The sequence below is a fragment of the Acomys minous genome (assembly GCF_964271855.1).
Source record: "Acomys minous genome assembly, chromosome: 2".
NCBI lineage: Eukaryota > Metazoa > Chordata > Mammalia > Rodentia > Muridae > Acomys > Acomys minous.
The window spans coordinates 30232245-30254629 of NC_140484.1; the positions used below are offsets into that span (position 1 = coordinate 30232245).

Below are 22385 nucleotides of genomic sequence, written 5' to 3' on the forward strand. Positions count from 1 at the left end.
AGACAAGAGCTTTGGCTGTCCTGGACTCACTTTGTAGACCAGGCTGGCCTGGAACCCTCCTGTGCTGGGATCAAAGGCATGTGTGCCACCATGCCCAGCTCACAGCTTAGTTTTTCATGGACAGAATAGTGAGCTTTTCCATACCATTGTCGTAAAGGGCATTCCTTGTAGAAATTAGCTTCTGAAGACCTAGGGAGCTAAGACAGATACGACAGTTATAGTTCACATGATGCACTGAAATTTCTTCAGTTACCAGGGAAGTACTGCATACATGGCTTTGCACGTGGAGCCATGTAAAGTAGTTGTTGTGTGCAGTGCTTGCTGATGGCTACACTAGTACTAAAAGAAACCTGACAACTGTGCCTTTAAGACAGAGATTACAGGCTGCTGCAGCCTTAGCTCATGGAGAAGGACTTGCTTTACATGCCTGAGGCCCCAGGCTCACTTTCCTAACACTGAAAGAACCCCTCTCCCCCAGACAAACAGCGAAACCTGTAGGGTTATGGTCCACTTTGACCAGCACTTAGAGAGGTTGATGGAATCCTAATGTGTGTTGCTTACTTCTTTTATTATAATATGAACTCTTCAGTCCTGTATTTCTCTATTTGTTAAATGTACTTGCTTTTCTTTCCACTGTGGCAAAATACCTGATGAAAGGAAAATTTTATTTTGGCTCCTGGCTCCTGAGGGCACTGCCCATCATGGTGAGAAAGGCATAGTGGTGCTTTTGGTGGCAGGAATCTGTGGCAGGTCTGGCTTTTTACGTGTGCAGGAGATTCAAACGCAAGTCCTCATGTGCACAGTGAGTGCTCTTAACCACTGAGCCATCTTCGGAGTTCCCCTCCTCATTAGTTTTGGTGTTTTGAGACAAGGTCTGGTGTGGCCCAAGCTAGCCTAACTTTCTAAAGTTAACCTTGAAGCCCTGATCCTTCTGTTTCTATTTACCAAGTGCTGGGATTACAGGACTGTGCTACCATGCTTAGCTTCTTCATTTGATTCTGTACCCATTCTAGATCTTAAAAGTGATACAAGATACAACATTTACGACAATTGTAATACAATTGTAAAGGTGCTTAACTATAGAGTGCAAGCACACTGTCAGTCATGTCGACTCCTTTATCTTCTTCATTCTGTGATCCATTTGTTTGTGAGTACCCAGAAGATGAGCCTTATGATTTAGAAAAGAGGGAACTTCAGTAGGAGGCAGTAGCTTAAAGTTGGGTTTTAGGATAGCTTTGGCAGCAGCTAGCTAGCTTGGGAGTGCCAGAAAGACAACATTATAGGAAGGATTTATTTATTTTTAAATTATATATATGTATAATTTAATACATATTACTAAAATATATTAACTTCCCTCTATTTCTTTTCCTTTATCCAACTCTAACCGAACAGCTTCTGTATGTCCAGACTTACCAAGATTTCAGTAGAGGGAGGAAGCTCATTACTTGGTGGGACATTTTGAGCATATGACAATTGGGTAGAGGAACAGATAGGGCTGCAAGTTGTTTCACTGTCTCACTGCCTTAAGTCCTGGGGTGTTTATTCCCTGACATGGTATGTAAATGTAAGATCTTTGGTCCAAGTGTAGAATTCTTTTGTTGAAATTGCCAGGTAAGGACATTGGAACACTAGATATGAAGAGCCATTAACTTTACACAGGCTTTGATTCTTTCTTATTTTTTATTTTCCTCTCATGGAATGTATCTTCATATTCATGTTCTTTATGAGCTTAGGGGTAGACAGGAAGATGAAGAAACAAAAATAGGAGCTAGATTCAGATAGTTTCTCAGAACTGAGGGGACTGTGAATATATTGTGTGTACTCATCTTTCAATTTGCTGATTTTGTAAAAAAAAAAAAAGCTAAGTATATTTTGTTGGCTTTTTTGGATGCCAGCCTAGCAACTGAGCCGTTCATGTTTACTGTTCCAAGTTTAAGTGTTAACCTAAAAAGAACAGTACTGTTTCATAGTATAGTTTTTCCTCAAATGCAATGTCTAGAAGGCCCATCTAAAATGAGTCTATATAACTCCAACTCTCATTAGCATGTTATAAAAGCAATAGAGGTAGAATCTGAATTTTATTGAAACACATGCTTAGGCATGAAAACTTACCTTTGACAGTTTGGTGGCTTTAATGCCATGTTGGGTTCAGTTTCGTGGTGGCTGCTGTGCAGGATGCCACTGCTGGCCAGTGAGTCATAGAAGGCAACGGCTTGGCCACTGACGAGATTCTGGTCCGTTTTCCTCTGGAGCTTGAACACAGGCCCACCGTGCTTTGTCTCCTCCCTGCTGCTCTCTGGCCCACTGTCATGAAGGACCAGTCCTGGCCAGCTGAAGGCATCTGCCACTTTCTAGGCTCTCACGTAGGATGGAAATACCCAAGGAATTGTTTTGTTTACTGCTTCACAGTTCACACCCAGGCTCCTAGCTTTTCTTTTATTGTGTGTTAGATAATACCTACTAAGTTATCATTTAAAACACCTCTCTACCTACGGTATGAATTTGTAATTTGTTTCTGTGCTTGTAGATTAACTTCATCTACCTTGTGAATAGCACAAAGAAAACCATTGTGACCCTAACACTGGTGTGCGCAGTCACGCTCCTCCTCGTCTGCAGTGGAGCTTTCTTCCCATACAGCTCCAGTCCCGCGAACCCAAAGCCAAAGAGAGTGTTCCTTCAGGTAAGGGCAGTTCTTCCTCAGGCTGAGGAGATGAAGTTTGCTTTGTGAATTTTAAGCTTCACAAGTGAACAAAAAAGCTCACTTTTCTGCTATTGACGTAATTTAGTTGATTTTGATTTTTTTGTGTATAAAGCAGCAAGAACACTGACTATCAAGTGGGCATTCTTATTACCTAAACACACTTTCCATTGTGTGTGTGTGTGTGTGCGCGTATGTGTATGTGCACACACACAAAATATGTATACACACATACATATACACATACACACACATACATATATACATGAATGAAATCGGGAAACTATGAGTATTTAAAAATACAAATTGTGGCTTGGCATGGTGGCGCACGCCTTTAATCCCAGCACTGAGGGAGGCAAAGGCAGGTGGATCACTGTGAGTTTGAGGTCAGCCTGGTCTACAAAGTGAGTCCTGGACAGCTAAGGCTACACACAGAAACTTTGTATCTAAAAACAACAACAAAAAACCAACCCCCCCCCCAAAAAGCCAAAAACAAAACCCCAAATCCTTAAATATCTGTAGGCTGACTAAAAGGTCTTAAACTATATATTGGCAAAATAAAATAGAAATTAAAAATTGTTAGTAAAATTGAGCCATAGTAATAGCCAAAGTGGTAAGTGATGAAAATAACCTAAGAACGGGTTATTAAAATGAGGTTTAGAACTTTCTTTAGATTTCATGTGTTTTTGTTTTTTGGGTTTTTTTTTTCCTCCAAAACCTCTCAGAAGTAAGTGGTCCTATATAGCCAGAGCTTTGTCTCCATTTTTGTTAGACAGAGGCTGTGGAGAGTTTAAGTCCAAATGAGGCATAATTTAGTAGTTATTCAAGGATTGAAAAAAATCAAAATACTGGAATTTGAAAGATTTTGAAAGAGGACAAACTGACCTTTGGTCTTAAAGGACCACGATTTGTTTCATGTAAAAACTTTGGTGAAAAACAGCTTTTACAGTGGCCTGGTGTGGCTTTCAGTGTTGTGCGAGTTGTTCCAACTATAGTGGTAGTGTTTAAGAAAAGCTACATTATAATTTTTATAAGGACTGTGATTTGTTTTGGGCTTGTTTCCCTATAAGGGGCAGGGGCAGGGGGTGGGGTGTGGGGAAGCTATTTTAGGCCTTGCCAGGTGTGCAAGTTACTATCAACCCAAAGCTCAAAAAAACACACGTCAGCTTGCCAGCCTATGTCACACAGGTCTGTTCTTTGCTGTTCCCTGGCTTCAGGGTATTTTCCACTGCTGAGTAGCTATTTTAAATGAATTGTAGGCCTGTTGGGCATGAGGACTGACATGTTGTGTGCTGCCATACCTGTCTGTCTGCATATGGATTAATTTCATGTTAACACTATAGAGGAAATAAGAATGAATACACATATGCTCCCTATGTTTTGTTTTTAAATCTTTTTATGAAAGGAATTCTAACTTAAATTTGAGTAGAGTTTCAATTTTTTGATGTTTGGTTGTTAAGATATTTTATTTTTGATTATGTATACACGTGTGTCTGTGTTGGTGTGCACACAGAGTGCACATGCTCTAGGAGGCCAGAGGCATCAAGTCCCTGGAGCTGGAGTTACAGGTTGTTGTGAGCTACCTGCTGTGGGTGCTAGGAATTGAACCATGGTCCTCAAAGAGCAGCAGTACATGCTCTTAACCACCAAGCCTTCTTTCCAGCCCCCATTTCACTTTTGGGACATAACTATTTTTGCAATATTGCCTAGTTTTGTGTTCAGCTCCTGGGCTCAAATGACTCTCTATTTGAACCTCTGAGTAACTGACTCGACAAACATACACACTCTCCTTGATCAATTTTTATATATATTTTAAATATTCATTCAACTATATTTGTGGTTTATAATAAAAATCGTTCACATATCTGTCAACTAGTTTAAAATAAAAAAAACCCACTAACAATAACTTAGTAATTATTAAGTCTCCTTTTTGTTTTCCTGCTTCCAATCAATTCTTGGAATGGTCTTTTCATCTTGATTGAACAGGGCTAGGAATGTGGGTGAACTAGCTGAAACAGTTTTCTTATTAGTCTTGTTCTTTTCAGCATGTTACTAGAACTTTTCATAACTTGGAAGGAAACATAGTAAAAAGAGACTCTGGAATATGGATCAATGGGTTTGATTATACTGGAATGTCTCATGTAACACCCCACATTCCTGAGATCAATGATACCATCCGAGCTCACTGTGAGGAGAACGCCCCACTCTGCGGCTTCCCGTGGTATCTTCCAGTGCACTTTCTGATCAGGTTGGTTCATGACTTTTTCTTAAGTTGGAAGCTATTCCCTAAATTCTATCATTGTGTCAAGATTCTTTTTAACTGAAACTTATCTTTAACCCTGTCAAGTGCTGTCTGTAATGTTTCAGTATTACTACAAAATTTCCATTTCTTTAGTCAGATGATGAACTTCGGAGAATAGTTTTCTTTTTTAAATTTAGTAAGTCTCTCTTCAAGAACCTGAATAGTAGTTAGAGTGACACTCCTCACTAGTGCAATACAAACAGCAGTTACCGCTTCATCCCAGTATGAGATGCTCTCACAGTCGGCACTTCAGGATCCATCAGAGGACATGGGATGGGTAGTAGAACTGTCTATACAGTTCTTGTTCTTTTAAAAATATTTACTTAATTCCATGTGTATGTTTTCCCTGCACTTATGGCACAGTATGTGCCTGGGAAGGCCAGAAGACAGTGCAGAGTCTCTGGTTCTGGAGTTACATGTGGCTGTGAGCTGTCATGGGATGCTGGGAACTGAACTTGGGTCCTCTGTAAGAGTAGCCTGGGCTTTTAACTGTTGGGCCATCTCTCCAGCCCTTAGCTTTTTTGATCTTAAAAAGTTGGGAAGGGTTTGTTACACAACCTGGGCATCAGCTACCATATTCACCAGGTGCTTTCATAGTCCCTTGTGTGTTCTGAACTGTTCTGTGAGTTATGGATTACTGTTAGTTAATGAAGCATCCTAAATATTAACACTACCTTTCCAATAGGAAAAATTGGTATCTCCCAGCTCCAGAAATTTCTCCAAGAAACCCTGTTCATTTCAGACTTATATCCAAAGAGAAGACACCATGGGATTCTATAAAGTTGACCTTTGAAGCAACAGGTGAGCCAGTTTTCTTCTCAGCTCACTTCCTAAGCTTTTCAGCACATTGCTATGTATGTCTTCTCATCCAGCATATCAGAGCAACATTTATTTATCTATGGATTGATTGATTGGTTAACTGAAGCTGTCTCACTGTAGAACTCAGGCTAGCCTATTATTAATGGCCTCCCTGCCTCAGTGCTGGAAACATGTACCCTCACACCTTGTACCGTATAGTATTTCTAACAGCAACTGAAAGGTACTTCCTGAAGAAAATCTAATGTATTTTATTGGTTAGAACAGTTTTAGGATGGCAAAAGTTTTAGCAGAAAGTACAGTTTGAAGTTTATCAAGTTTGTTCATTTATTCCAAGCCAGCTTTTGGTTTGGTTGATAGTCTTCTTTGAACTCTGCTCCAGATTACTATTGTTGCACTGTTCCTGTTTTTTTTCATTTACTGTTCCTTTTCTTGTCTATTAAAGTGGAAGTTTAAATTACCCCTTTAGATTGTTATTCCTAACAATAGGAATTCACTAGTATAAATTTCTCTTTGAATACTGCTTATGCTCTTGGTCAAGGTTTCTTAAAATTTTTACACCTGAGAAATTTTTATTTGGCTCTGGGGCTATAAAATTGATATATAAATCAAACACTTATTAATAATAAGCCAGAGGAATTTATTTTAATACAGCTCTTTGTATACATTTAATTTTACCAGTTATTAAAGACAAAAGCAAGTTTTCACACTGGTGAGATACATGGATGTGGTTGTCTATTTTCTACATAAAAAATTTATCTGAGTACTTGCTGTTATAGGTTTTAGAGCATCTTCTGTACTTTACAAGTATTGATGCTGAGAGTACCACTGAGTAAAAATATAGTACAAAATGGCAGAAGTATGTTTAGGGCCATTTCAGAAATTGTAAAAATTTGTCCTAATCCCAAGACAAATTTCATTTAACAACTCTTAAGTGAAGCTTATCAGGAACTCAAACATGAAGTTTGAAGATTAAAGTCTAGTCCACAGTAGTTAGCTTATATAACATTATGCTTCTGTAGGAGAAGGACATTTGTGTGGACAGTATAACTACTAATTCATAACCCAGTGAATATTGAATCTGAGTATTTCAGGCAGCATTTGGTGGCATCATATATGTATTAAAAAATATCCAGGTTGTGTGTTCAGAAGGTTACAGCATGCAGCATGTGCAAAAGCCGCTAGAAGTAACTTGAATTTCATTACATGTTTGTCTTAACTATTTTTCTGTTGCTGTGCTAAGACACTATGACCAAGACCACTTATAAAATAAAGCATTTAGTTTGGGGCTCACAGTTCCAGAGGGCTGGAGTCCATGATCACTCTGAGGTGGAACAAGGTGACGGGCTCGGCGCAGGAGCAGTAGCTGAGAGCTTATCTTTTGATAAGTGGAAATGGTACGGGCTTTTGAACCCTCAGAGCGTCTAGTAAGGCCACACCTTCTAGCTTTGCCAAACAGTTCTACTACGGGGACTAAGCCTATGGGGTGAGTCACATGCAGACTATCACAATGTTTGATTTTGAGTTTTTGTTTGTTGCAATATTCAGAAACCTATTACTGTTGCTAATTTTCCCTTGAACCTGACTTTGAGTTATACATCCCATAAGGTGCTATGGCCTACTTTATGAAGCTGGCTCTAGATCCCACAAATTTTAAGCTGTGTTTTAGTGGTTAGTTCAAAATACTAAAACCAAATCCTTTCTCATGTTACTTGTTACCAACACTTAACCCATGCGAGGCAAGAGTTCTACCACTGAACTACATCCCAGCCCTTGACCCATTTGTTATCAGAAATGTGGTTTTTAGTTTCCAAATAATGCAGAATTTCCCAGCCTCTTCTCTGATGTCAGTTTTGTTGTTTTAATCTCATTTTGAGCCAACAAATCATAGTTTGCCTTATATCTATTCTAAATATGAGGGTGTGGTGGCATGGGCAATGTGCCTTGTGAGCTGCCTCTGTTAGCTGTGCACTCTGTGGCTGTCATGTGGTCCAGCTGTGAGTTTCTGTCTCACCCTTTTTTAAAATTTTCTGTTAGGTACATATATTTCAAGTATTGTTATTGGTATATTCATTATAGATGCTTCTTTTTGACCTTATGTAATGCCTTTTCACCAGTAAAAGTTTTTGCTCTAGAGTCAACTATAGCTCTCCAGAGCTTTCTTTTGGTCACTGTGAATTCTCAGTTACAACAGCTTCTGGTCCTCAGGGAAGGCAGCAAGTATCTCACCTGTTGAGCCACCCCTCTTGCTGCAGTTTTGTTTTTAGCGATTAGCTGTGTATTTACAGCTAATCCAGTTTCACTTCCAAACAACACTGTTACTGGATGAGGATGCCTTTTGGTTTGCTTGAGACAGGGCCTTGCTCTGTAGCTGTCTATTCTCAGCTGTGGCCCTCCTGCCTCTGCCTTACCAGCACTGAGGTTATATACGTGTCACCACACTTGGCTAACTGCCTTATAATAAGAATGATTTTAATTTCTTTCTTTCCCAGTGTCATTTTTGCCATCCAGACATAAGCAATTAAGTATACAGAGTCAAATACATTGCTCAGGCTTGAATGAAAGAAAACCCATTTTTTTGAAATGCCAATTAAAACCAGGCTGGATGTGGTTGTGCAAACCTTTAATGCTAGCACTCTTGAGGTGGAGGCAAGCAGACCTGTGTGTTCAAGGCCAGCCTGGTCTATATATGGAACTCTAGACTAGCAAATGACACAGTGAACAGCAGGTGCTCTGAATAGCTGAACATCCCTCTAGCCCCAAATTAAACTTTTAGACTTGCAGTAAGTCTATTTCCTTCTAAGTTCACCTCCTTTAGGAGTATATGAAGTTGGCCTCAGAAGCCACAGGCAAATCCTGTGACACTTCCTTGCTTTTTCATGTAAACCTTTTAATAAATTGCATATGGTTCCCCTCAAATTTAAGATGAATAGAGCTTATTTCTTTTAGGTTTTTTTTGGAGGTGGGGTAGGGAGACAAGCTAGCTTCAAACTTGTTCTGTTTCAGTCTCCTGAGGGATTGATTACTGCAGTGTGCTACCTGGTCTGGTTCGACATTTTCTTTCTTTTGTGACAGGGCTTCTCTGTGTAACCTTAGCTCTCCTAGAACTCCCTCTGTATTCCAGGCTGGCCTTGAAACCAGAGATCTACCTGCCTCTGCCTCCTGGGTGCTGTGGGACTAAAGATGTGCACCATCACTGCCCAGTTTGGTTATGATTTTTAAGACACTTTACTGAAAGTCTTAAGTGTTAGATACAGTTCATTGTCAAACAGATCTGCATTGATCTGGAAACTTTTCGTGTACATTCTGTTCATCTTTCCATGCTGTAGCTTGTCCAGATCCCAACTAGTGTTTTGCCTCTAAGTCTTGTCCTAGGATTTCCCTCACAGTGCTGCCAGGTGATCTTCTACTACTTGGGTGTCATCTCCCACCTTAAAATGCAGTCAGGTTCTGCTGCTTGCAGAATGACTCCAGACTTCTTAGAGCGTTCTGAGTCTTTGGCATAAATCAGATAGGCAATGGGATGGCTAACTTTGTGTCAAGTTGGCTAGACTCTAGTACCCTGACATTTGTGATAACATGTAAATAGTGGATTTGAGTCAGGTTGATCAGTTACCCTACTCCAAACACTGAGAGCCTTAAAGAACTCACTATAGGCAGATTACTTTTCAACTCTCCCTGCAGCCTTTTCTGGGGGTAGAGTAGAACTGGAAATTAGGTAAATCCCACCACCAGTTACCAAATCACTTTCCTCATTTAGATTCTGCCTTTTCTGTTCTTTCGTTAATCTTGGTGCTAGATACTGAATATCCAAACTGTTAAACCTGCTTGAGCCTTGAAGAGAGTCCATCTAAAGTCATACCACAGATGAAGCTTAACAGTATGGTTTGAGTGTTAAATGTATTGTTTGTCACTACTGATGGACTTAAATGATCCTCTTACAGGACCAAGCCATATGTGTTTCTATGTTCGTACCCACAAAGGATCAACGCTTTCTCTGTGGTCTCTTGGCAATGGCACTCCTGTCACAAGCAAAGGAGGGGACTACTTTGTGTTTTACTCCCATGGACTCCAGGCCTCTGCGTGGCAGTTCTGGATAGAAGTGCAGGTGGGAATTTCCCAGACTCCCAGATAGTACTTAACCGCCTTAGAATTTAGCGTTCTGGCTTTGGAGAACTAACTGATGTTTCTCCAGCAGGTCTCAGAAGAACAGCCAGAAGGAATGGTCACTGTGGCCATTGCTGCCCACTATCTATCAGGGGAAGACAAGAGATCTTCTCAGCTGGATGCTTTGAAGGAGAAGTTCCCGGATTGGTCATTTCCCTCTGCGTGGGTTTCCACCTATAATCTCTTTGTGTTTTAACATTGTGGATGAACTTTTGGCATGTGCCCTTGGACATGCCATAGGACAGTTTCTCTCCCATGGTACATGGTTGTTTGTAACACAAGTCAATGAATTTTAAAGAGCTTATGTTCAAAGAGTTTTTGGGTTAACACTCTTCAGGGCCAAGTACTGTGTGGGTTAGACTTTGGGATAATGACGCCAGGCCTTTTTGTCACTTGAAAATTCCTGTTTTCTGGCACTTAAGCACACGTGGATACTGCCACTCATATATGTCATTTATATGACTCTAAGGACTCAGCAGCATACCACTTCAGTAGCTTTTCTTTGAGGATCAAGAAAGATGTAGACTCTGACCACTGTTAATGAAATAGCTAAGGCCACTTGTTGTCAATGGATGCTGGGTAAAATACCATTCAGTGCAGGAGTGCCTCTCCTTGCGCTATTGCTGCTGGTCACTGGGAAGTAAATGCCATGAAGCTGGAAGCAGTGCAGCACCTTAGGTGCCTCAAGAGCAGTCGTATGTCTGTTCTGAAGCCTAAAGGCTGGTGCAGAGTCCTGGGCCTGACTCCCTGTCGTGAAAGCTGCTGCCACTTTCCTGAAGACTCAGTGTGTCTGTTTTCCTCTCAAATATATTCCTGTCATTTACCTGGGGAAGAGAACATTTCTTCAGCTACATTTTCTTCTTATACTTCATGGGTTGTTTTATTTGTGCAAGCACAGGATCTAAACTTCTTTCCTGGAGTACTGAGTTGCCAGCATAGCTATTCTGAGGTGGAAGAGAGTGGGGAGTATTGGGCATTTATAATATTTATTCTGTTACATAAGGTTAATCCTTTAGAAGATAATTTTATTGCTGCATTGGGTTTTCTGTTTTCTAGCAGGTGAATAAGTTCTTATTAACTTGCCGTCAGTGAGCCTGGTTCTCCTGACACTGAGCTGAGGCTTACAGAGGAATGGGACAACCATACCTGTGTCTGTTACTGTTCATTCAGATCCTGCATAAAGACTTAATGGTGCATTTCATTTTCAAGACAGGTTTGTAGCTTCTGAGGTATGTCCTAGCAGTGCCTCTGTGGCTTCTCTAGTTTCCAGTGCTGACAGACATGATGAGAGATAAACAGTACATTATGCTAATTTCCCTTTTACAGTCATAAATATGAGAAGACAAAATTTGAGTTGCCAACAAGCATGACCTAAATATAGTTGAGAAAAGCCATAGTAATGCAAAAATAAAGCAAACTAATATACTTGTCAGGCAGGAACAAGAAGGTGTCTCAGAACCATGAGAACTTTAGCAAGAGCACAGTCAAGTGTGCAGTGCAAGAGAAAACTTTAAAACTGCTTGTGTGATATGTGTCAGTTTCTTAATCATGTTCCTTATATTGCCTGCCTAATCTCCTTAAGAACTTGGCCATGGAGACATGAGGGGTGCAGCAAGCTGACCGGCAGATCTGCTGACTGTCACAAGATCCTGTCTAGTGAGTGCTTCAAGTGACTGGCTCCTAGTGTGTACACATTATCTGCCTGGCAGTACTTAAAGGTCTGAGGGTTTGTGTATCGCTTATAGAGAACCACAGCTGAGGAAGATAACTACAGTACTAATGTAGCTCAATGAAGTCCAGAACACAGGTGTATGTCCTGTGTCTACGCTAATCTGAAACTGAACACTAGAAATTATGGGGGAGGGAAGCAAACTGTCATGCTGAGGAAGCACATAGAAAACCAAGATGTTCTCTGATTTTTTTTTTTGGCAGGATGCTTTTTTAGTATAATCAATCATGGTTTTCTTTTTGTCTTTGGGTTATTTCTCTATGCATACAATTTAGTCTTCTTTAACATTATGCAGCCAGTAACAAGATGCTCAATTGGTTTCAGGGCATGCTTAAAGGCCAGAAATGGTCAAGTAATTACACACAGTATTCATGGCTTTTAATAAGCACACCTTGTAGTTATCAGTAACCCTCCTCTTTTAAAGATTATCTGATCACTAGTGTAATTCACTTCTAAAAAGATATTTTCAAGGTCTAAGTAATGTGTTTCCCCTAATGAGTGTAAACATAGAGAGAAACATAGGGAGAAGTATGAAGAATTGTGATTTCACAGTTCTTAATTTTTAAGAAAGATTGTTCTATGAAGTGTTTCTAAGTTTAGCAGCTATAATTAAATGTCTAAGATTCCGCCCCAAGGTTTTACCATGAAGGAGGATGGACCACAAGCCAGCCTATGTGACTCAGGAAGCCGTTGATGAACATGTCTGTCCATCTTTTTTTCACTGTTTTTGATGACTTGTTGAAGATTAATTGTTGCCTTACAATGTTACTGAAATAAACTTTCTAACATACTGGTTGGAAAAAAAAATGGATCTTTTACAACTGCTTTTATTCTGTCCATATTTCAAAGCTATTTTTATATCCCTAGCCTTTTAATATATATATTTAAAAAACTTTAAAATGAGCTATATGGCTTGAGTATTTTAATAATTGGTATGAGCAGCTGGGTGTGGTGCTTTAATCCCAGTACTTGGGAGGCAGAGGCAGGTGGGTCACTGTGAGTTTGGTCTACAAAGCAAGTCCAGGACAAACAAAGCTAACACAGAGAAACTCTGTTTCGAAAAACAAAAAACAAACAAAAAGTTGGTATGAGCAAAGAATTCAAGATGGAAATGCTCAGTCTACCTGGAATCTTGAAATGGTGCATCTGAATTTTAGAAAAGTATACCTGTTTAGTAAATTTAGCTGAGTATATTTAGGCTTAAATTTTCTCCATTGGGAGAGGAAATCACAAAAGGATTAGTTTTTGTTTGTTTTTTAAACTGGGGACTAGGGATAAGAGCAGGGGAAAAAAAGGCTACATTGCAGCCTGTGACCCACACACATTTTCCCAAGCTCTTTTAGTTTTCTGAGGGGATTCCTTCCCAACAGCTCAAAATGAAACATCTGTTCTCCTTTTAGGGGCAATAAAGTCACAATGCCACATATGCCTCATTATATGGGATTTAAAAAACATATTTGATTGCAAAGATTATTTAATCCAATATCCTGATCAAGTGGAATCAGTAAAATGGGACACACTAAGAGAATAAACAATCTTATGATCCTCTCCTCAGGGGAGTCCTTCTACCTGCTAAAGGTCATCAGTGAGAACCCAGAGCATCCTACTTAAAAAGGAAAGTTGAAAATTTTCACTTAAGACAGGAAGAAGACAAAATGTCTGTAATTGCCACTTCCACTGATCATCATTCTCCAGCTAGGGCAAGAAAAGACAAAACATCCAGATCTGAAACGCAGAATTAAAATTATATACCTGGTTGTAAATGGCATGGAAAAATTTAAAAAATCCAAAGATGAAATTAAGCATCCCATTTGTAAGAATATCAAGAATGAAGCAGAATAAAAAGCAAAAACTACACGATATTGCTGAAAAAATCAAAGGCCTAAAGTGGAAGATACATTCATGGATTGGGAAGTATGACACTAAAAGACTGCATTCTTCAAACAGATTAATTTACACATGGTATACAATCCCTACCAAGTCCCAGTTTGAGTGTACGCATACTGAAAAGTTGATCCTAAATTCATGTGGAGTTGGAGTCCTAGAATAGCCAAACAGCCTTGAGATGTGCTTGTACTGCCAAAGCTTCCTATAAAGCAAGAATTGCCCAGAAACAACTCCACACGTTTATAGTCTGTTTTTGACAGTTTGTGGGAGAAAATATTTTCATAAATTGTACTTAGGCAATTGAGTATCCTTTGTGTACAAAAATTAACTCAAAATGGGTCTAAATGTTTGAGCTACAACTATAAAACATAGGCATAAATATTTATATCATTGGGTTAAATAGTGGTTTCCTAGCTATGACACACAAGCACAAACAACAAGGAGAGAACAAATTCAACTCCCATCAATAGGAAAAGCTGTGCCCCAAAAGATAGTATATCAAGGAAGGGAAGTCATAAAGAATGAGAGAGCACCAACTACAAACTTGAGTAGGCTTACTATCCAAAAGTATATAATGATAGGTATGGTGGCACACGCCTTTAATCCCGGCACTTGGGAGGCAGAGGCAGGTGGATCGCTGTGAGTTCGAGGCCTGGTCTATAAAGCAAGTCCAGGACAGCCAAGGCTAACACAGAGAGACTCTGTCTCAAAACAAACAAACAAACAAACAAATATATAAAATCACTGGCAAACCAAAGATAAAAAAGATCTTTCAGTTTGGTCTAAAACCCATATAAAAAGATAAAATTTTCATGCAGATCTGGAAAGACTAAGGTGATTAAGAGTAGGTAGCAAAAACTGGACGAGGACTTTAGTGTAGGCACTCTGGCATAAAGGCATATATAACTTGGTATTTCCTGAGGACACAGTCATTGATTGTATCATAATCCAGCAAGCCCACTTCTAGGGAGAACTAATACCATATCCACCCAGAAAAGCCTTGCTTCCCCAATTTATTTGCTTATTCATGGGGATATGGTCCAAGATCTTCAGTGGGTTCCTGAAACCATAGATACGTGGTACATCATACTTTCCCCCTATATACACACCCATGATAAAAGTTAGGAATTAGGCACGGTAAGAAACAGGTTTAACTGTGCTGTAATAAAAGCTGTTTAAAGCTTAGGAACTGTTGATGCCTATTATTTTCTATTTGGTACCATTTGGACCTTAGTTGACTGGGTAACTGAAATCTTACACTCTAAATGTTCACATAGTTATTCTCCCTTACCCTGTTTTGCCTTCTAAGATTTTAGTTACCCAGTCAACTAAGGTCTAAACTGTATCCTTTAAATGGACAGTAAACATCCACAAAACAGCATGATTCAGCTTTTTAAAAAAGCAGATACATGAAAAATGTTGAAAACATGACACCAAGGTAATAAACACACATTCTAGATGATCCACAAAGCAGATTTAAGGGACATGGGGAGCTGTGCAAATACTTTTTAATTCTACCTATTAGAGATGATGCCTAGCTTCCTATACACTTCTGTTTGCTTGGTGATCACTTGGTGTGCATAATTTTCTATCATTTCTTCACTGTATCTTGAAGACATACATACATACATACATACATACATACATACATACATACATACGAATCATGTTACAAATGATTCCAATTTCATCATCAGGCACTTGAATGTCCCCACTCTGTATCTACATATAAATATTTTAAATACATTTGTTTGAACTTCTAGGTATTTCACTCAGGAGAATAGAAGAGGTGGGACTATAAAGTGAAAATAATTTTTGTGGCATACAATACATACCACCCTTTTTTGGCTGTTAACCTAAGATAAGTACACAAAAGTTTGTGTAATAGTTTTATTACCCTTTCCTTGGGGGGGGGGCAGTGGAGACACATTACAGAAGCAGCAGCAACTTCAGTTACAAGCAAAGGTTTTTATACCCAAATCATTTGTTTTGGTATCAGCAAGAAATTTAACCATATATATTAACTTTCAAGTAGTTATGCTGAATATTTAAGTTCATTAAAGATATGGCTTACACAGTTGATATGTTTTGAACCAAACAACACAGCAAAACAAAAAATTTTTAAAAGTATACAATAACAAAAGAATAACTTTCTTAAGCTGGCCAAATTTCTTTCCTTGGTGTTTCATAGTTCTACAAGTTGGAATATCTGTTTTATCAAGGAGTCATTCCCGGTACAAACCACAGGAGTAACATCGACCAATGCGGACACTGCTTTAAGATTGTGAGATGACTTGGGTTCAGCAGCACATGACTAAAATCCTAGCTACAGGAGCAGCTAAGGAGGAGTCACAAATTGGTTTACATCTTGAGCAAGGCTTTGCCGGGGAGACGGAGGGAAGAAGGAAAAGGAGGGGAGGGCTGGTGGATGTAGCTTACTGCTGGAGCACTTGGTTAGGATATGAGCAGCCCTATGCTCATCCTAATACTGCCCCATTACCAAAAACCGTGAGACTGAACTCAGTCATTTAAGACATTTGAAAAGGTGACTGCTGCTTATGATGATAAATTGTTTTTATTACCTGAACAGTCACACTAGAAATTGATTAAATACAAAAGAAATGCTGGCTCCACTCTCTAATGGAATGGGGCAGAAGAATTTCGGTTTAGTTTGTTTTTTTGCTTTTGCTGCACTGCATCTACTTATAAGCCTTATTCTCTATTTTAAAATTCAGAACAAGCTGATGGTTTGATACAATGACTTAAATAAAGTAGCACCAGAAGGACCAGGTACCAGCAGTAACATATTTCACCATCCAGGAATTTTATCATGTAAAATTATTGCACTTCTAAAGTAGAAAGTAAATAACAGTAATTACCAAATTCAATAATTTTAAATAATTGGTGAAATTTGAAGTGATTTCAAAATAATTCTGAGGTTCCCTCTAAAGAACACTGCCTTCAGAGAAGTAGTCTCTCTGCAGTTTAAAAGGCAGGAGTAGAGGCTGAAATCCCATCCTAAGCTTTGTCTGTACTACAGGAGACACTGTTTACATGGTGGTACGAATTGGTCCACATCAAATACATTGTTGTTATAAAAATAAACAAGATTTTATAAAAAATAACATTGCATTCCTTGTTCAAATTGCACAGTACAAATAAGCTATCTAAATTAATACTGTTATTAATAATTAGAATTACATATGGTGGGTATGTGTTTAGTCCAAAGCAACTGAGTATGTAGTTCTGCTTTCATAATGTATGAAAACTAAAATTTAAGTCATGTCTAGAAATACATAAAATACTTTAAAACTTTACAATAAAGGATTTACAAACCAATTTTTAGTAGCTGATAATACAGGATCTCACAGTCTATTTACATAAAAGCCCATTTTTATTCAATTTACAAAAGCAATAAATAAGAAACTACATTAATTTGCACAAAACCTGTTCCACTTCATGATCAGTGGGATGACTTTTACTACTTTACAGCTGAGTCAATGAGCCTGTCTTCCTCCACGAAGACTGCTCGCTTAGGAAAGAACAAAGTCTTTATTCCAAGAGCGAGTACAGCCATGCAGAACCCAGCATAAACCTTACAGATTATATATAATACACACTTTAAAAATATGGACAGTTCCTTTGAGTGTATTTACATGAGTATGCACAAAAAGATACAATTCTTTGATACAAAAATTTAGTGGTGTCAGCATAATTGATAAGAACCCCCTCACCCTCTGCCACACTGATCTGGTAAGAATTAAGCTTGCTACAACAGGCACATTAACCCACAGGTAAAAAGCATCATCAGTTCAGGACTGCTAGTGAACGGTGCACTAAAGCCAAAGGGTCTCTGTCCACTGACCCGTACTGTGCTAGGGTCGGCATTTATTCAAGGGACCAATAAAGAGTCTAGCTGACTCTGTACAGGGAAGCAAAGAAGTAGCTCAGGTACCTGATGAGCTACAGCAAGCACCTTAGCATTTATTTAAAAGAAAGTTAAAAAAAAAAAACCCACCCCACAAAACCAAAACCAGTCTAGACACACACTACACCAGAAAATATTTAAGTAATGAAAAAGTAAGCTTGCTCAGGGCAAAATAATCCCGACACATTAACTGCTACCAATCTGTTGTGAATAAAATCAAAATATTCTATGTGTACATCTATATACTGCTCATTACTCTACTGCAGATTAAATTTTTCTCATGAAAGATGTTTTGATACCACATTTTTTATGGAGTCAATTAGAGGAAGAGTTCAATAAAATATAATACTTCATGGGAGTTTCTGACCCAAGTTCTTTTACCTGTGAAGTCATTCAGCCAGATCACAATGTACTCAGTTGCACGCTGCGGTGACTAATACTGCCTGCTGTGATGCTACTCACTGTTGTCAGGACACGGAACAGTCATAAGCCCCGTCCTGAAACGGCTCCTCCTCATCTGCTTGGGTTGTATCCTCTTCTTTCCGGCTGACCACGCTGTTACTCCCAGTCTCACTCTGAGAGAGGCTCCCATGGCTGGAAGAGCCCCTGTTCTCCTCTGCCCGCGGGCTGGTCTGTTCAGGAGTCTTACCCACTGTTATTGGCTGGAAGATGTCAGGCTGGACCTGCTCTTCTGTAAGCTCTGTGAGCTTCTGCAGTTGTGGCTTAATGATGTTTAAAAATGGCTTATATCCAGGGCTAAGCAAAGGGGAAAAGTTAGTTGTCATCTGCTATAATTCAAAAGACTTGACAGTGGGGCTGGGGAGATAGCTGAGGCAATAAAGTGCTTGTGCAGGTGAGAGGCCCTGAGTTCAATCCCTAGGACCCATATAAAAAGCTGTGGTGGTGCTGAGAAGGCACAGATAGCATTTCTGGAGGCATGCTGGACAGCCACTAGCCAAAGCAGTAAGCCCCAGGTCCCAGCGAGAGGCCCTGTCTTAAAAAACACCATGAACAGCTCCTGTGGAATGGTACCAAGAGCTGACCTCTGTCTTGTGGGCGTGTACACAAGTACAAAGGCAAATCACACACATGTACAACTTGGTTAAGTGTTTAGATAAACTCTACTAGACACCATCGCAGTAAAGCACATGAGTCAAGAGAAGATTCCTAAGCACCCTTCTCAGAACTGACATGGCTCAAAGCTAGGTCTTAATCTTAGCAAAGGCAAGGATTGATATTTCAAAATTAGTATTACAATAGGAAGCAAGAGACAAGAGACTTTAGACACAAAGGGATCATTTGGAAAGTATCTGACGTAAATACATTTGGCAATAGCTAGATCTAAGTAACAAGCCTCAAATCTAGACATGAATGCTGACAGACATGACCTCTCAACTCCCAGCCACTACTTCTCATTTGGGACTCTAGGCAATATCATGGAGTGTTGACATTTACATAGACTCCATAACCTGTCTTTCATTTAGCCCTTATACAATTTTTACCACAGAGCTAGCAATCTACGCTCCGGTCTTACTCTTAGGTTACTTGTATGGTATCAATCTTAAGCCAGCATATGCTTTCACACATGAAACTAGCCAATACTATCAACTATTCAATGGGCATTACCCACTCAAGGGTCTGAGTGTACAAGGATTAAAGAAAAATGTCTTTAAAACATAAATATGAAAGCATTTTTTAGTTCCACACGCTTTTGGGGCAGGGTACCATATGTAACTCTGGCTGACCTGAAGCTTGCTGTTTAGACCAGGCTTACCTTAACCTAACAGAGATCTGCCTGCTTTTCCCTCCCAACTGCTGGGATTTAAGGCATGTGCTACTACCACACCTTGCAGTTATAACAATCCTAATATAAAAAACGTATAATTCACCAAAAGATACCAAACTTATGGAAACCAGCACTTACCAGTCTGTAGAGGCCCACCGGTCCACAGCATGCAGCCCTGTTTTTATGTTCTGTAACATTTCTCCATCCATTTCTGAAGACTGGGCAATCCCCAGAATCTGACTCACTACTGAGGATTCTCTGAGAATCAGGCCGATGACAACACACCAGTCCAGACATCCTGCCTCCATGAAAATGTGCAGCAAGTAACTACAAAGCAGCAACAGAACGGCTGTATGAAGGAGATCTGCTGGCACACAAAGGGCCCAAGTACTAAGAACCTAACTCCAACTCCCACCTGCAGGAAGAAACCAGACTAGGCTTTCTGTGTTTTCAGGAATCTGAGACACTCACCGAAGCTGGACTTGAGACTTATGGGGCCCTTTACTTGCCAACTCCATGGAGATGTGCTCCAGCTCAGACTGAGTCAAACTTAGTGTGGAGAAATTTTCATCCACCACTGTCCAGTCTCCATCCACCATAGAGCTGCTTTCAGTCAAGTCTGTGGCTGAACCAATGCTGCACTCATCACCTGATGAAGAGATTTCAGAACTTACATGGGGGCTTTTCATTTCATAAATGAGCATTTCCTTTCATTATAAATATTAGTTAATTTTAAAATGCTGGTTTCTCAACATTTCAAAATAAAACCATTCAATCTACTGCTAAAATAGCCATTATACAAATAACATATCTTAAGACTAGCAGACCATTAAAAAGAAATTATTATGCTTTAGAACACGTTCTAATTTTTCAAATAAAAGTAATAGCAATCATCATCATCATCATCATCATCATCTTCTTCTTCTGGGCTTGTACTGTAGATCTGTACTCTCAACTACTTGGGTGGCTGAGACAGGAGGATCTCAAGCTCAAAGGCAGCCTGGGAAACTTAGTGAGACCCTGTCTCAAGATGTAAAGTAAAATGAAAAATAAAAAATGGAGGGAAAAGCTTTAAGTATAGCCCAGTAATACACATTTACTTAGCATGCAGGAGGTCCTAGACTCAATCCCCAGTATTGGATCCCCATCTTCTACCAAAAACAACACCCCCCAAAACATTAAACAAACACCCCAAACCCAGTCTAATTACTACTGAAGGTTTAATATTTTATAACCCTATAGCAACATAAATAGCTTCAAACCTCTTCTATTTTTAGTTTAATCATTACTATATAGCAGAAATAGGTATACTGGTTTTGTAAATGGGCACATAAATATTTCAGGCTTTGAAAGCCAACAGGTAAAATGAAGGTCATTATATACAACAAATGAAAAAATTCTGCTTCTTCTTCCTCGGGAAAACACCAAATGGTGAGTGATGCCTATGCAGTGGAGGGCTTGGCAGCAGCCTTAGGGGACACAGTTGTGGCTATGGGGCCAAAGACAAGGAGTGGATCACTGCCTGGTTAAGAACATGAAGATCAAGTCCTTGGAGTTCTCCCTGCCCATTAAGGAATCTGAGATTATTGGCTTTTCCTGGGCACGTCCCTGAAGGATGAGGTTCTCAAGATCATGCCAGTGCAGAAGCAGACATGGGCTAGCCAGCGGACCAGGTTCAAGGCTTTTGTCACTATTGGGGACTACAACGGTCACATTAGTCTTGGTGTTAAGTGCTTCAAGGAGGTAGCCACTGCCATCCGAGGGGCCATCATGTTGGCCAAGCTTTCCACCATCCCTGTGCGGAGCGGCTACCTGGGGAACAAGATTATCAAGCCACACACTGTTCCGTGCAAGGTGACAGGCCGCTGTGGCTCTGTTTTGGTGTGTCTCATCCCTGCCCCCAGAGGCACTGTCATTGTGCTCCTGTGCCCAAGAAGCTACTGAGATGGATGGCATTGATGACTGCTACACATCAGCCAGGGGCTGTACTGCCACCCTGGGCAACTTTGCCAAGGCCACCTTTGATGCCATCTCCAAGACCTGACACCCAACCTCTGGAAAGAGACTGTGTTCACCAAGTCTCCTTATCAGGAATTCACTGTCATCTTGTGAAAATCTACACCAGAGTCTCTGTTCAGAGGACCCAGGTTCCAGCTGTGGCTACCACATAGAGGTTTTTATATAAGAAAAATAAAGTGCATTAATCTGTTAAATTAAAAATATTTTAAATAAACTTTATCAACGAAATAAAAACTAGTGAAAAAAGTATGTTTTGCTGAGAAAAGCTTACTTAGTCTAAAAATAGAATTCCTTATATGATGATAACATTACCTGGGTTTCAAAGATAGTATTTTTTTTTAACAAAATTAATTTCAAAGGGAGAGCAAGATGGCTCAGAGGAAAAGCACTTGCCACCAGATGATGCAAGCCTGACAATCAGTTTGATCTCAGAGACCCAAAAACAGATGGAGAGAACTAGAGCTGTGCTCTGACTTTCACATAGGTATTCCTTCCCACACACCACAGACACACAGACAAGATAAACAAACACCTAGACACTTGACTGCAAAGATTTATTTAGTGATGACCTGTATTTCTTGTATCTAAAATAAATATGTTAAAGCATAGTCAAAGCCAATTTGCCCTTATTTACTTCTATAGGCAGATATTTAATGGCTAATTCTTTAGGCTACTAAAAAAATGATGCTGTATCTTAGAAATGCTACGGTACACAATCATTTCCCAAACAAAACTCAAGAAGAGCTATAACTCGTTCCTTTATTAGGTATATACCTCTAGTAGATAACGGTGACAGGAAAGCATCTTGCATTTGTGGTCCAGGAGATGAGGTTATGTCTGTGTCACGATGGGCAGGACCAATGTTGCTGAGCCAGCTCTGACTTCGTTGGATGTTAGAGACGCCAGCATCCATCTCAGGGCTAATGAAAGGGTCAGCTGACTGAGACTTTAAAAGCTGCTCTCCCACTGCATGGTAAAGTCCAGAAGGAAACACAGGGTATTGAAGATGCTCTCAATACTACCAGTTCTTAGCCAGTCACCACTGTATACTGT

At 39.7% G+C, this 22385-nt stretch overlaps 2 protein-coding genes across 6 annotated transcripts in view; one reads left to right on the forward strand and one right to left on the reverse strand.

Moving 5' to 3' along the window:
- Positions 1 to 12519, forward strand: part of ERMP1 (endoplasmic reticulum metallopeptidase 1) — a 36021-nt gene extending 23502 nt beyond the window's left edge. Inside the window, exons 11-15 of one of the 2 annotated variants that reach the window (XM_084772270.1) lie at positions 2528 to 2680; positions 4744 to 4946; positions 5686 to 5801; positions 9761 to 9924; positions 10012 to 12519. In XM_084772270.1, coding sequence (XP_084628396.1) covers positions 2528 to 2680; positions 4744 to 4946; positions 5686 to 5801; positions 9761 to 9924; positions 10012 to 10179 — 804 coding nt within the window. In that variant the 3' untranslated portion in view covers positions 10180 to 12519. The remainder of the gene's footprint in view (positions 1 to 2527; positions 2681 to 4743; positions 4947 to 5685; positions 5802 to 9760; positions 9925 to 10011) is intronic. The other variant, XM_084772271.1, reaches the window with a different exon arrangement.
- A 2956-nt stretch (positions 12520 to 15475) lies between these two features.
- Positions 15476 to 22385, reverse strand: part of RIC1 (RIC1 homolog, RAB6A GEF complex partner 1) — an 87360-nt gene continuing 80450 nt past the window's right edge. For all 4 annotated transcript variants that reach the window (XM_084772259.1, XM_084772258.1, XM_084772260.1 and 1 more), the window contains 4 exons: positions 22107 to 22298; positions 19785 to 19962; positions 19452 to 19640; positions 15476 to 18283 (listed from right to left, as the gene is read on the reverse strand). In XM_084772259.1, the coding sequence (XP_084628385.1) occupies positions 17995 to 18283; positions 19452 to 19640; positions 19785 to 19962; positions 22107 to 22298 (848 nt within the window). In that variant the 3' untranslated portion in view covers positions 15476 to 17994. The remainder of the gene's footprint in view (positions 18284 to 19451; positions 19641 to 19784; positions 19963 to 22106; positions 22299 to 22385) is intronic.